This window comes from Dermacentor albipictus, chromosome 4 (assembly GCF_038994185.2).
Source record: "Dermacentor albipictus isolate Rhodes 1998 colony chromosome 4, USDA_Dalb.pri_finalv2, whole genome shotgun sequence".
Taxonomy (NCBI): Eukaryota; Metazoa; Arthropoda; class Arachnida; order Ixodida; family Ixodidae; genus Dermacentor; species Dermacentor albipictus.
Window position 1 is genome coordinate 38,116,687 of NC_091824.1, and position 15,139 is coordinate 38,131,825.

The 15,139-nt window shown below is 43.6% G+C and overlaps 1 protein-coding gene across 2 annotated transcripts in view; it reads right to left on the reverse strand.

The window, feature by feature from the left end:
* The window catches only part of LOC135916734 (beta-secretase-like), a 48,136-nt gene that overhangs the window by 6,378 nt on the left and 26,619 nt on the right, over window positions 1-15,139 (reverse strand). For both annotated transcript variants that reach the window (XM_065450185.2, XM_065450184.2), the window contains 3 exons: window positions 9,353-9,490; window positions 746-821; window positions 499-633 (listed from right to left, as the gene is read on the reverse strand). In XM_065450185.2, the coding sequence (XP_065306257.1) occupies window positions 499-633; window positions 746-821; window positions 9,353-9,490 (349 nt within the window). The remainder of the gene's footprint in view (window positions 1-498; window positions 634-745; window positions 822-9,352; window positions 9,491-15,139) is intronic.

Sequence of the window (15,139 nt, forward strand, 5' to 3'; positions counted from 1 at the left end):
TGTGTATTATCTTTTAAAGACTCGATTTCCATTCATTTGGCAAGAAATAATTTATTAGCAATGGCAATAACAAAGAGTGAAAGTTCCTTTTCTTGATTTATTGTCCAAACAGCAGCACCGATAGATTTAGTATAGCATCACAAATTTCAAAGTAGTTTTCCATGTTTCACACTAGGGTTCTTTGGATACTTCAGAATTCAATATAATCCTTGTTCATTATTAAACTAGCTTTAGTTTGAATTTCCTGCTGTTTTCGTGATGCAAGTCAGTGAAACACTTTGCAATTGCAATGTCACTGTATGATCTACGCACCATACTTGTCTGTTTGCAATGCCAAAATCTGGTGAAGGGTTCTTCAGAAAGAAATCAAATGATGGGGTAAATGATGGCCAGAACCCTATCCATAACACAATATAAAATATGTTGCTGTGCATTGATAACCTTGCTCCTTGGCAAGGAGAGTCAGTTGCGTCTGATCACAAGTAGCACGGAACGTACCTGCATAGTCCTTGTCAGCATACTTGACTATCACGTCGTTCGCATTGCAGAGGAGGGGTGCGAATCCAACGCGCCTGTTGCCCAAATCAAATACCGTGGTCAGCCCTCGGACAACAGCAAAGCCAATCATAATGCCTGCAAAGGAGATGTTGGTGGTTGAAACGTGATTGCTTGTAACGAAGCGTTTGCAAATTTTGGCACTGCTATACCACGACAGCTAAACTGCCGAGGCCAAGAAAATACTCACCCGATGGTGACGGAGCGACTGCAAGCTTGTAACAACCGTGGTCACCCCGCTTTAGTGCAACCTCTTGAAAGTAGACCTACGAAATAACAAAATATTGCCGACGATTACATTACTTCCCAGTGCGAAAATTGAGCGCAGCTCTTCAGCTGTTTCGGCTTTTCAATATATTGAGGGAAAGAATTCAAGCAAGACATGTATGTACAGCTACAGGCAACTTTCTATTCTTCACATGTATTCCTTCAAGAAACACTCCACACCCAGTTCTTGAGTGTCCTGAAAGAAGCTTTGTGGTCAGAGAAATAGATGGATATATGCTCGACTTGCTGCACCAATGCCTGGTTCGGTGTAGCACACCTCTGGATTCTGGCGGCAACGGCGCTGGGCCTCTGCTTGTGCAGCCCATTTAGCAGCAGCAGCAGACGAAGGACTTCCACCGGTTGCCTCGCTCATGGCTCAGAAAGAACTGGCTGAGAATAAACTATTTATATATAGGCAGACAGATTATATTATCATACATATAAACCGTCTGTGAGCTTCGGACAATTCGTCTCATGCGGAACATTTCGCACCAGCTGCCGCAAACGGAGCATAGCTTTGCACAACTGCCTCGCTTATCGGGAGGTCGCGGGTGGCAGCGTGTGTAGGTGCATAGGAACGTTGCGCGGCAAAGAGATGGCAGCAACTGACGCCACTGACGCTGCTAGCGAGTCAACTGAAGGTGGCTCTGCGTTTTGGCTTGGGAAGCGCACACCGCGATATGCTGTCAATTTGTGAAATCCAGGGGACACAATACCACAACGGTGAGGGATGAATACAGTCGACTCGCGTTAATTTGACCCTTGCGAGACTACAAGGTTTGGTCGAATTATGTAAAAGATCAAATTAACAAACAATGGCAAATTGAATGAATTCAAATCTTTTTTTATGGCTTGAACTAGTCTGTAATGTTCTTTTGCTTCTTCCGCTTCAGGCACTACTCAACCAGCATGTGGCAAAGAGCCCACTGACATCTTCAAACACAGCCTCAGCGTTGGATTGTTGCGTTGCCGACAGTGTTGTCGGAGAGTGGACCACAAACCTCCACACTGTCCCAAACACCCTCAAAAGAGACAAAAGCAGTACTGCCATCTGCAGAATTCACCGTGTTTTAACCGTTATGAGCGTATGAGGGGTGCCAGGTGGAGTCGAACTGGCCCAGGCAGCATGCTTTCACCAGGGTCCTGCCATATTTTTCTTCTGGTCACAAAACTCCTGCGCAATGCTATGGGAGCATTTCATATACCGCCCGCTGTGGACAAACCACGGTGCAGGCACAATAGGACAATGTCGAAGCAGACGCCATACAAACGCCACAGGCGTTCTGCGTGTGCTCCTGCTTTTCCACAAGGGTCAACTGCCATAATTGGTGTGCAAACATTGTCAGCACAACGTGCAAATCGATCCCCCTTTTCTGTACAGCATTTAAATATTTCAATGCGGACGATTTCAGAACAAATGCAATGGGTTGCTTCATTTCCATGTTCATCTGCGTTTATAACGGTGGCATAATTCAGAATTCGAAAAGTACACTCAGGACTACTCCATTGTTAGAAAACGGCTACAGAGCGATTGCATGTGGCATAGCTATGTAATTACGCGTAAAAGACCTGCATTGCAGTTTTTAGCTGCTCAGGTTTCAGTTACTGCACAGTACATCTCTCTCCATGTAGTAATAGCTTGTTTCATGATAGCGACAAAATGTTTAGCATTTTTTGTGTGCCTGCATTCCTGGTCCAGTTGCAAGGGCACCTAACTAACCTAAATTACTAAGCTGCCAACCTAACTAAATAATCAAAAACTATACTTGCTGATTAGCTATGCTAATTCCATTACTAATAACAAACTAAGCTAACTAAACCCATTAATCCTGAACTTAACTATCTACCGTATTTACTCGCATAATGATCAGACTTTTTTGTCAAAAGAGTTGACGCAAATTCAGGGGTGCGATCTTTACGTGGCTTAAATTTCCCACGAAAGGAAAAAATTTTTTGTTTATCCCACATTTGCTGCGGAATGACAATAAGTCAACAAACAGGCAGCAGCCGCTGTAACACTGCGAAAGCCGAACATGCCAAACACGATTTTCTTTCTGCTCATGAGTACATTACGCGCGTTGAAACAGTTTCTTTCATATCAGCAATCAATAATATTGTTACTATTGGCAAGTCTGCAGCAATAACGTAGCCATGCCCACTTTGAGGGGACAGAAACAGAGATGAGCGTGCTTAGCTGCCAGTGACATAGAAACACATGACGGGCATGCTGCAGAAATTGCGGCATTTGTCTTCACTACTATCCTAATATGGCACGTTTCCGCTAAGGGTGGGTGAATATCTTAGCTGTGTTACAAGCATCAGCGTAGGGTACACTTCTAACGCATCAGTGTAAACGTGGCTACTATCGTAGCCGCTCGAGATTTGCTGCGTGCCCATGAGTGCAGACGAGAAGAATCGAAAGGCGCCTTTTTTGTTGTTGACCGCAACTATTATAAAGCCTACAAATAATAAAGCCAAGACTAGTTTGGTAATAGCTTTTTTTTTTCATGCAAATGTGCTGCAAAGTGATGAAAGGAATTAAATGGGGCATAGGCTTAAGAATGTTTGGTGCATGCTGACCACTTGATATCTCTTAAAAAGTCGTTTGTGTAGCATTCGACAGATGCTAAGTACGATTATCATTAGCTAGACTTGGCACACGACATATCGCTGCGGCAAGTTTAGGGTGCAATCGTTACACGGGAAAGAAACAACACCGAATTTTCATGACAAAATTCAGGGGTGCGATCATTACGTGAAGGCGATCATTTTGCAAGTAAATATGGTAAACCAAATAACTAACATACTTAGCTACACCAACCAAGTAACAACGCTAATTCATTAATTACCAACCAATAACAAGCTAGCTGGCTACACTAACTAACCTTACTAATATCACACTGAACTAACCCAACTAATCTAAATAGTAGGTAACATATCTAGTAAAATGTAAGTAGTTAACTTACCTATATTCAAACTAATAACTTACTAAACTACCATACCTTGCTAATTAAGTAAACTAATTCCTTAATAACTAGTTAGTTAATAGCTAACTATAATAGCTAAATAACAAACCTAACTTACTTAACAAAATAATAACTAACGTAACAAACTACAGTAACACACTTAATTGAACTAATAAGCTAATTTAATTACTAACTAGTAACTAAATCACACAGGTTAATAAACCTAAATAAATCTAAATAAACCTAGTGAACTACCTAAACACTAAGCTAACTTACTAAAGCAACTAATAACAAATGAAACTAAATAATTAACTAACTAAATTAGCTAGCCAAGCTACCTAATAACTTGATTAATGAAGCTAACTACAAGAAATTATAACTAACCTAACCAAGTATAACTATGAGTAACAAACTTGAATTACTAATTTAACAGAAAGAATGAATTAACCCACTAGCAAATGGACTACTTACTAACAAAACTAAATATAATCCAACTAGCTAACCAATTAACCATACTATAACTAAACAAACTCATCATCGAACTACTCTTTAGCTAAACTAATTATTCCTGCTACACTAATAACTAAATTTGTATTAGTAACATCTAGGTGAGGGCTAGTTGGTTCCTCTTCAGAACTATACTCAAACAGTGCGACTGATACAAAGACATACAGAGAAAAATACCAAAGGACAAGTGCTGAGCTAATTAACCTAAAACTAACTGAATGAACTAATAACTAAGCTAGGCAGTACTTGTTCTGTGGTATTTGTGTCTGTGTGTCCTTGTATCTGTTGCTGTTTGAGTATATATAACTTAACTACCTAACTAAAATAACTAAGCAAATATAACTCACTAACTAAACTGACCCAACTTAACTAATCAACTAACTAGGTTACTAATTCTACTAGCCTATTATAACTAACTTATCTAAGTGGGTAATAGTGTAAATAGAGACAGCTGTCCGAAACTTTTTGTGCATGGAATGCTACTCGGGGGCCACGTCGATCACACAATGCTGCCGTGTATAATTTAAGTACGAACACATTACAAGCGAAATTATTTTGGCACCAGGTCCCGGTACAAGTTCCCATCACATGTTCCCTCTGCAAGCATGCTGAAATAAATGTGGGTGAGGCACCTTTCCTGGTGAAACATTTGCATGTTTGCGCATCCCAACCACCTGGCGCGGCAGATCGTACGCCTTCTACTTACACCAGTGCCCGTGGTGCCACCTTCTGTCCCTACATGAAGGTTTCAGGGAAGTTTCGTGACCAGAAGGAAAGGATAGAAGGACCCTGCTTTCGCATTCGAGCTGAACAAATTTTCCTTCCATGCAATGTAAGATTTCTCACTGGGACTTCTTAGTGCGTTGGAATTAGGCAAAAGGTCGATGTAACTGATGTGTAATTAACAGGAGTCGACTGCAGCATGCATTTCTCTAAAGCTTGTCGAGAGCACACGCCTTTTGAGAGATACACATGCACTTCTCTAGAGGTATGTACCTCTAGATGCAGCATACAAGCAGCAGCAAACTTGAACTGACAAAGAACAAATTGCTTATAGATCATGGCAACTCTTTTAGCAACTTTACTACTGCCAATAATGGAATTTTCAGCGACTGATGGGTGAGACTTGCACAAATAGGATTTATGTTTTGTAGAGCCAGACTCGACATTCATAAAATCATAAATCGAGTCAGAATTCGAAAATGTTACGGCAAATGTGGGAGTTGTTAGGTATTGAATATGAACACATACCACTTTTACAGCGCTACTTTATGATTGCGTACTCTAGAAACCTAGTCAAAAGTATGAAAGTAGCAGCACCTTGAGTCGGAACACATTCAGCCAACCACTGCTATAGTAAACTGGTCAGCTAGAGTTTCAATGCCTGCTTACATTCACGTCCTTCACAAGCTGGCCTCCCATAATGAATGAATGTTTGATGTTTAATGGCGAAAGGGCCAGGTATGGCCAAAGAGCCCCATGCCCGTGGTAATGAGTTCGCGGTGGAGTTGTGATTTCTATGAGGCTGATGTGACGTGGCTGTAAAGGGGCCTTAAAAATGGTCGCTCTAAAGTGTGTAAAGTCTATGTGTAATAAGATCATGGTGATGACAAATGACGCGTACTATGAGCATAATAACCGTCGTCAGAGGGGCCATGCACTGGATCCATACAAGGCTGTTGCAACTTCCCAAAAACACCGTGACGAAGGAGCCAGAATGACTATGAAACGTTAGGTTCTGCTAATAAACTTACATTGGTTTTAATTTACGTTATTAGTCTAATCTGGAGAGTTTGGCAACCAGACTGACTTCACTTGGATATTCACCTTGAGTGTATCAACACTTCACTTACAGGAATAGACAGGGGGATGGCTGGACAAACAGTGCCTTCTGCTCGTGCATGTTCCATTGAACGTGGGTTCTACAGGCAGCACATTTCGCACACGGGTGCTCTGTTAATCCTGACACCAGGTTGGCTGAAGATATGTGCAATGTAAAACCTACAACTTACAGTGTGTACTTGAGTCAAACACGCACCTTATATAGAAGAATGCACAGCTTTCACTATGAAAGCTCATTCAAGAGAGAAGTTTAAAGCGCTAAGCTTCAAGTAACACATCGCATGTTGCTGTCATTCCAGAGACTTGCCTGCATCGCAAGACGTACTGCTGCACTTATTTAAATCTAGGCCGATAGTTCTTTTTCAAATAATCATGTACCAAACTCTAGAATAGGCTTAGATTCGAGGATTTAAAAAAACGCACCAGTTTGTAATTGAATGTGATAAATGTGGTGCACAGCTAGTGCCATCTGGAAAAGTCAGCATCGCAACCGCTACTAGCCATGCCAGTAGCCAACTGAAGTTCCTGAGCGACATTGCCATTTTGACCAGTGCCATATCGGCGTGCGGCGTCACATTATTGCAATGGCATCAAACAAGCGATGCCACTACTATAGGGCCGCTTTTCAAATAAAGGTTGTGCTAGCCGCAGAGGCATCGTCAAATGTTCAAGTCAGGCAGCACTTTAGCACAGACTAGAAAAACGTCCGTCGTGAGAGGGGGCAACAGGAGACGCCTTTGCATGTGCCACAACGAGTAGATGCCAGCGACAAGGAATACAAGCCCACGATAACAGAGAGAAGCTGTTCACCGAGATCCCGCCACATTCCAATGCGTGCGAGCCATGCCATAGTGTCTGCGCATCCATGGTCGCGAGCTTGCCCGCGTCTGCACGCACATGTGTGGTCTGAGCTATAACAACGAGGCTAGCAGCAATGACGATGTAGAGTGGGCTCAGCATGCTCATATTAAATGCTGTTTTGATTTTGTGAACACTGCCCTCACTTTGTTGTTCGGCCTAAATTCAAGGAAAGTTTTTTTTTTTTTTTCTGGCTTCAGACTTGGGGGAGAGGGCGGTGTCGATTTAGTATTGGGGCTGGCCTAGATTCGAGTAAATACGGTAATTGAAACATGGACCACCATCCTGTTTATAATGGTTGCAAAGAGCAGAATATCAGAACACAGAATGTCAAATGCAATGAGCTGCACAAAGGACATAGTGTAACTCATCAACAGCTTCAAAGACCTGTCTGACAGATACGACGGACCATAGGTGTGAGTAAATTTCCATTCTGTGAAGGTACCGTAAAAACCCGCGTATAGTACGAGGTTTTTTTCCTGTTATTAGCGTCCCAAATTTCCGCCTCGTACTATATGCGGATCTGGACAAAAATTTCAAAGTTCGGCTTGAAGTTTTGGTTTCGTTATTGCTCTGTGGCTACGGCTTGGCTTCGTGATATCTGTATGGCTACGACTTGGCTTTGCTATTGCTGCCTGGCTTCGGCTTGCCTTCGCTATTGCAGCGTGGCTACGGCATCATTTCTTTCTTTGTTGAGTGTGGACCTTGGCAGTTCACGTGTTAACTGCGCTTCGCGAAGTGCATCGTTTTTAGTGAAGGAGCACGATGTCAGGGGCACGGAAGCAGTACTCGGCAGCTTTCAAGCGAAATGTGACTTTAGCGGCAGAGGAAATCGGCAACAGTGCGGCCGGGAGGCAGTTTGGCGTCACCGAGGGAAGCATCCGCCGATGGCGACGGCAAAAAGAAGCACTTTTCGAGTGCAGCGGAACGCGAAGAAGCTTTCGCGGCCCAAGAATGGGACATTCCCGGAAATTGAGCTCAAACTGACGGAATTTGTCCGAGAACAGCGAGCCGTGCATCTTGCTGTGAGCGTGGAGCTCATGCAGGCAAAAGCTAAAGAGCTTGTGAGAGAAAAAGGCCTAACGAGCTCCACCTTCAAGGCAAGCAAGCATTGGATTTATCGGTATATGTGCCGTGCAGGATTTTCATTGCGCCAGAGAACTTCAATTTCGCAAAAGCTGCCGGAATCATTTGAAGAGTTACTGGTGGCTTTCCAGCGCCACGTTATTTCGTTGCACAAGTTGAAGAACTTTCAGCTAGGGCAAATCGGCAATGCTGACCAAACACCAGTTTATCTGGACATGCCATCGCACCTCACCGTGCATGAAAAGGGCTCGAAACAAGTTTGTGTCCGGTACACTGGGAACGAGAAGGCGCATGTTACCGTCATGTTGTCATGCACGGCAGACGGCCGCAAGCTCCCGCCCTAAGTTGTCTTCAAGCGCAAGACAATGCCGAAAGGTGAGCTGCCGAAAAATGTCATCGTTAAGTGCCATGAGAAAGAGTGGATGATTGAGAGTCTTGTGCTCGACTGGATAAAGTCCGTTTGGTGTAGGCGGCCCGGTGCACTGTTGTTCCCGTCCATCCTCGTGCTGGACGCGTTTCGTGGCCATTTGGCCGACTCGGTGAAGAAGCTGTTGCGTGATTGTAATACTGAACTCGTCGTTATCCCGGGTGGGATGACGTCTCAGCTGTAGCCTCTAGATGTTTGCGTCAACAAGCCTTTCAAGGACGCGGTGAAGCGGTGCTACGCAGAGTGGATGCGGTCAGGTGAACCTGCAGTGACACCGACTGGGCAGCTGAAGCGGGCATCGCCAGCCACGCTGTGCAAGTGGATCGTGGACGCATGGGCGAGCATCCCAGAAGAACTTGTGCGTCGCGCTTTCAAGAAGTGCGGGATCTCGAACGCGCTCGATGGCACCGAGGACGAGTACCTCTGGGAGGATATGTCAGACAAGGAATTGTCCGATGAAAGTGCAGCGGAGGACGACAGTGAATGAAGTGCTGAGTCCGATTTAAATAAATGTTTTCCCCGAGTTTCTCTCACTCGTATTATACGCGGGTAAAACTTTTTTTTTCCGTTTTTCGTCCCAGAAATTTCACCTCGTATTATATTCGGGTTCGTATTATACGCGGGTTTTTACGGTAACTCCTGTAGTTTTTATCTGTTCCCGACAGCAAAAATCACTGGCATGCTATTTTTTTCTTTTGAAAACTGGATCTGCGCACACATTAGTTTCTTACATTTAACCAATGATAATTGTATGCATGATGAAAATTCGGGTGCGCATTAAAACTGGGTAAATTACAGCACCAAGCTTTATCAGATGTGAGCATGAAGTTTAAAAGCAACTTACAGATGGTGGGATAATCAGCATGAAAATCTTGCCCTGTGCATCCGGCATAAGTATCTCCAGGGATGGGAAGTCATTCACTAGAAATCCATCTTCCAGGCAATAAACAGTGGCGATGTCTGCCGAAAGGTTGTACTTGCCCTGCGAATAATGTGCATGTTAGAAATAGGTTGATTGACTATTGATTCTCTATTTACACAATAATTCTCAATACCTCATGCCACAAACATTGCACATTGTCATACACAGTTGTAATCTCTATGCAACGAACATGCATATAACAAATTATCATATAAAATGTATTAAATCTCAAATGTTTCGCACTGATACTGGAATGCAACGAATGCATGTTTATAACAGCTATAGGATATAACGAAGGTATTGTTGTGCCAGGTGCAAATTTGTTAACTAAATTAGGCTGTATTCCAATCTTTTCAGCACAGTAAAGATATTGCATTTCTTTACCTCTTACACAGAAAAGTTTACAGTAATAATAATCAATAAATATTGCTGATCATCCCAGCAACAATACACTTCACAATGTCAACATAATCTTGCCAGTTATCAACTATAACATTTTAGAATTGCTTGTACAATGAAGTTTTGGTGTATTCTTCAATATAACACCGTTAGCATGTATGATTCAGAACCCTTCAGAGTACTGTATCAAGAACTACTGTTGTTGCACGGTTAAATTAGTATGGCAGTGTTGAATCGCATCATTTCCTTGTTCACACCACTGAGCAGGATAAATGGATGTGTTTAATTCTTTCCTCCCTCTGACGTAGTGCAGTATTCTTGCCCATCAAATAGGATGTTACCAACTTGTAGTCATCATGTGCACAGGTGCATATATTTCTTTAGGGTTTGTGTAACTGCACATAAAGCATGGCACTGCTTTTCTCGTATTCATCGCTAACTTTGCCCAAAGTTTGTCCGAAACGTTCGTGCAGTATCTTTAAAAGAAATTCGCTTCACAAACTCAGATACGTCAATGCTGCCGCCTTCGAAATAATCCTCATTAGACAGCCGACTTCAGACTTGCATTAATTTGACCTTGACGAAACTGATGAAATTGATCTAATTATACGGTGGGTTGAAATAAACAAGGGGCAGAAAAAACAACAAAATGCACTGTTGACTCCTTTGGCAGCATTTGCTCCAGCTCTAAAATGGCCAAAAATAAAATATGCATCCACTTTCTATGTGTTCAAAGTTGTGAACTGATGTAGAAATTACATTTGAAATAATAAACAATTAAGAAATCTTTTTTCAGCAAGAGAGGAAGACGAAAGCAGCATGTTCTGCCTTTACAGAATAGAAACTTAAATGAACCTAATGTCTATCATTAGACTCAGATAGCACTTCATTGCTGCCTATTGCATATCCACATTGCACGTTTGATATTATAAATTTATTGAACAGCTCTGCAACAAATGCAAATGGAATAGTGGCTCATGCCTGCACTGACTACTTTGCTATTTCGTCCTGTGAAACATGCAATTTGTTGGAATGCCAAGAAACTGTGACAAAACGTATTGCTGCTAGCTTGGCATGCAAAATAACTTAATTTTGGAATGAGTTAACATGGTGTTCAATTAATCAAAGACTGCAAGGGGCGCATTGTCTCGATCACGCTACGCAACAACTACTTCTGTCACCATCCTGTGATGTATATGGCGATGACACTGACTTGGCTGGCTGTGATGGTAGGTAGGGTGTTGTGAATGCAGCAAATGCAGTTTTGATTTCGTATCCGAGTGACACCGTGCAAGCAATTTCCTGACCAAATTTCTTGGAAACAAAAATACAGCCGCACGTTAGAATCAGGCAAATACTGCAATTATTAATTGTGAGCTACTGTTCTTTTTTCAAAAACCGTCCCAGGACAGGCGAAGAATAGGTTTTTTTGGTGGCAGATGATGTGTGTTCAACACACTCACTGTTCCCTAGGCTCCGCAGAGAAGGTCATTGCCCTAAGGGGGCCGCTATTGGCGTCACCGTTGGGTTCAGGCTGTTGCAAATGGGTCGCAAGCCCCAAGGGTAGCGTTGGCCTGGCGGCCTGGGGCACAACTGGAAGCATCCGAAGGTCCTGGCAAAGGATGAGTCGACTGCTATCAGAACAACTTGTTTATTCTAGCATCGCAAAAGAGCGACTGGTCAGGTCGACCGAAGTGGAGAGACGGGAGAGCACGTTACTCGACGGAAGAAATCGGAGCCTCTCTCTTGGCGTCCGGGGGGCAGCTGCTTTTATACTTGATTTTGGCTTCTAGCGCGAAGTGAAACACGGACACAGAAAGGAGCAGACAGGACGAGCGCAACTCTCAACTAAATTTTTATTGAAACGAAGAACATATATATAGGTGATTGCAAAAACCGTAGCATCAGAACATGACAATGTAAAAGCATCAGTTAAACATGTCAGTGGGTATGGAAGTCAAAGAACAAAAAAATATTTTTTAGTGCTAAGACACATAAGCCGGAAGTTCCCTTTCGAGCCATTATTTCTGAAAAAGGAACTTGGCAGTACGCTGTCTCAACCTTTTTGCATAATGAATTGTCTTCAGTTCCTCTTAACGACCCCTTCCTGATAAGACATTCGGAAGAAATTGTGGCCTTTCTAACAGAAAATAATCCAGGTAAATGCTCAGCGATCAGTGTTGATGTTAAAGACCTTTTTTATTCGCTTCTGCAATCCGAACTACTGTGTAGTGTTAAAGAAGCACTGACGCTCAACAATGATGAGTTCCGGTTTACTCAGGACTGTGGGATGCATGTGGAATCTTTTTTAGAACTGTTGTTGTTTTACATAGGGAATACTGTTGTAAAATGGGGTAGTTCTATATATGTACAAAAATCGGGAGTTTGTATTGGTTCTAAAGTTGCGCCTGTTTTGAGTGACATTTACCTAAGTCGCGTGAATAGAACACTACAAAACAATCTTAAGGAATTGGCCGTGCATGTGTTTAGATACGTAGACGACTATCTGGTGTTTTGTTCTCGCGATAACTATACCAAGAAAGCAACGGATATTTTAAAGGTTTTTAGGGAATGTGGTGGGGGCCTAGGTTTCACGCTAGAAATTATACAGGGCAACAAATTACAATTTCTAGATCTGTGCTTAACGTTCCAGGATGAGCATGTCTGTTGGCATTATTCGCCTAGGGCCAAGAAGCCACTGCTAGCATTTTCTTCTTGCCATTCTAAACTTGTTAAACAGGGGATAGCTTATTCAACCCTTAGGTCTGCCATTACTAAATCATGTCCGCACAATATGCAACAAAGTTTTTCACAACAGATAGAAAGGCTCGGAAAGGCTAGCTATCCCGTGCATCTATTATCACTAACCTGCGAAAAACTTGTAAAATGGGTTAAAAGCCCTGGTAAGAAACAAGAAAAACAGAAAAAAGATACAAAGTTTGCTGTCGTACCCTACGTACATAGATTATCCCATGGTTTAAGGAATGTGGCCAATAGGTATGACGTCAGTACCGTTTTCTCGGCCCCACGAAAGTTGGCTAACATGTGCCCTTTGATAAATAGGAGACTTGAACAGGAAGACAAAAAAAGAAAAGATGATTGCGGAGTTAAACATGTGTCCCCTTTAGTGCCTTGCAACACGGGCATAGTTTATCAGATTCCACTCGAATGTGGGAAAGCTTACATTGGACAGAGTGGTAGATGCATTAACATTAGACTAAAAGAACACAAACATTCACTAAACAACCCTAACGCATCACATTTAGCCGCACATTGTTTCGATTGTGGATGCAAACCTTTCTTTAAAGACACAAAAATTCTTTCTAGACACAGATGCCAAACCACGAGGGAAATTATCGAGGCTTTCCACATAAAAAGATTAGGAGACACTTGCGTCAGTCATGCTTCGTTGTCTCTGTTAGATTGCGAATTCCAGTACCTTCGCAATACGTTTACTAATCTGAAATAATTTTTGTTCTTTGACTTCCATACCCACTGACATGTTTAACTGATGCTTTTACATTGTCATGTTCTGATGCTACGGTTTTTGCAATCACCTATATATATGTTCTTCGTTTCAATAAAAATTTAGTTGAGAGTTAGCGCTCGTCCTGTCTGCTCCTTTCTGTGTCCGTGTTTCACGTCGCGCTAGAAGCCAAAATCATGTTACCGTACCAACTCGCCCAACTGTCTATCCTTTTGCTTTTATACTCTCGGAGTCGAGGGCAATAAGGAACGGCTTGTGAGAGGCGCCCGTGATGGCGGGGCACGGACACGTTGAGACAAGAAGTGACGCATCCGCCGGGCCGGCGCCGGTCAGACCTCCTCGCTTCACAGTTGGGGAGCTCCTCTCCCCGGCTGCCGCGCTTTGACAAGCGTGGGCACCAACATGTACACACACACACAAACACACACACGAAGACACGTGGCATTGAAACATGCCTGGACACGCTTGGCGGGGAGGCGTTGCGGCAGCGCTGAAGGGGCCAAAATGTCCGCCGCTTTGAACGAAGCCCCGGCGTCCATTGCATCCGCGCCGTCGTCGCCATCGTTGCGGCTAAACAAACGCTGCGAAACGTTGCATCCGCGCCGTCATAGGTGAAACGTAACAAGGCGCATGCGTACTGATCAGTTGTGGGGATGCGCGACCCTCGCGCCTCCCCTGATGTTTTTCCCGCATAGCGCGTCTCCTGTAGTGCGGCTTCGCCGCACACGCGGCGGTCCGAGTGGTACAGGCGCAGTCCGAGAGATGGCGCTAGTGTTGCGCGGCTGCGGGGTTACCCTCGGCGGGAGAGCCAAGGCGCGCTCTCTTGGGTTCGAGGCAGGGAGCGAGACGTGCCGTGCCGCACGTGCAGCGGCCCTCTTCCCCGGCGGGTCGTCGAAGCGGCGCGGACATTCCGTGCGCGCGGCGACGGATGCATCTGCGAGACCGCCTCGCGTGGCCGCCTTCGAACGCGCCACGATTCGCGTGACTATACACGCGAACGACCAGGCGTTGGGATCCAGCATGGGGCGAACATATTCGCTCGCTTCCGGTCGCGGTAAGTCGGACTTCTAGATTTGTCGCGCGCCCATCGGCATGTTTTGTGGATAGCAACTCGGCTAGCAGGCATTGATGTATGAAAGGTGCAATAAATGCCCTTGTGATTGTTTGCACTACTGTGTTGTCGTTCCTTTGTCCCAAGAGTACGGTGCGAGATATCCCACATCAGACACCACACAGTCAAGTTCAAATTGTCCAGCAAAGGCCAACCTTAGGATCAAAGTAACTAAAGTTTGGGCCCAGAGAAGTGTATGTGCACTGGCTGGAATCTTCGGTTAGGATCGAATGAACTGAAAAATGAAATTAACCGAAGTCAAATTAATGGAAATCAACTATACGCTGGTTCCACCTCTTCTTCCATTGCTGGCAGCACCCTTGGAAGTCATCTTCTGTTAAGCGCTTCAGCAGCAATGTCATTTCCATTGTAATTGTCATCCGGGGTGTCTACCAAGTTGACATTTCCAAATTCTCTGAGTTTTCCAGGTTTTCCCTGAGTGCCTCTACAAGATTCCCTGAGTGATGCAGAACTATGTATTATTTCAAGACGAACTGAAAACATATTGCCCGATGCTGTCACTCTCCAGTAAGCATATGAAAAAAAAAACGACTTAATCCAATTTGAATACTAAGGTGCAGTGTTTATGTTATTCAATAAAGAATAAAAGGGAGGGGTTAGTAAAATACACAGCAAATAAAATGTCTTCGAAAAAAATTGCAAATCGAGTCAGACATTCTCAAATACTAATAAAAAAGGAGATGCATACAAA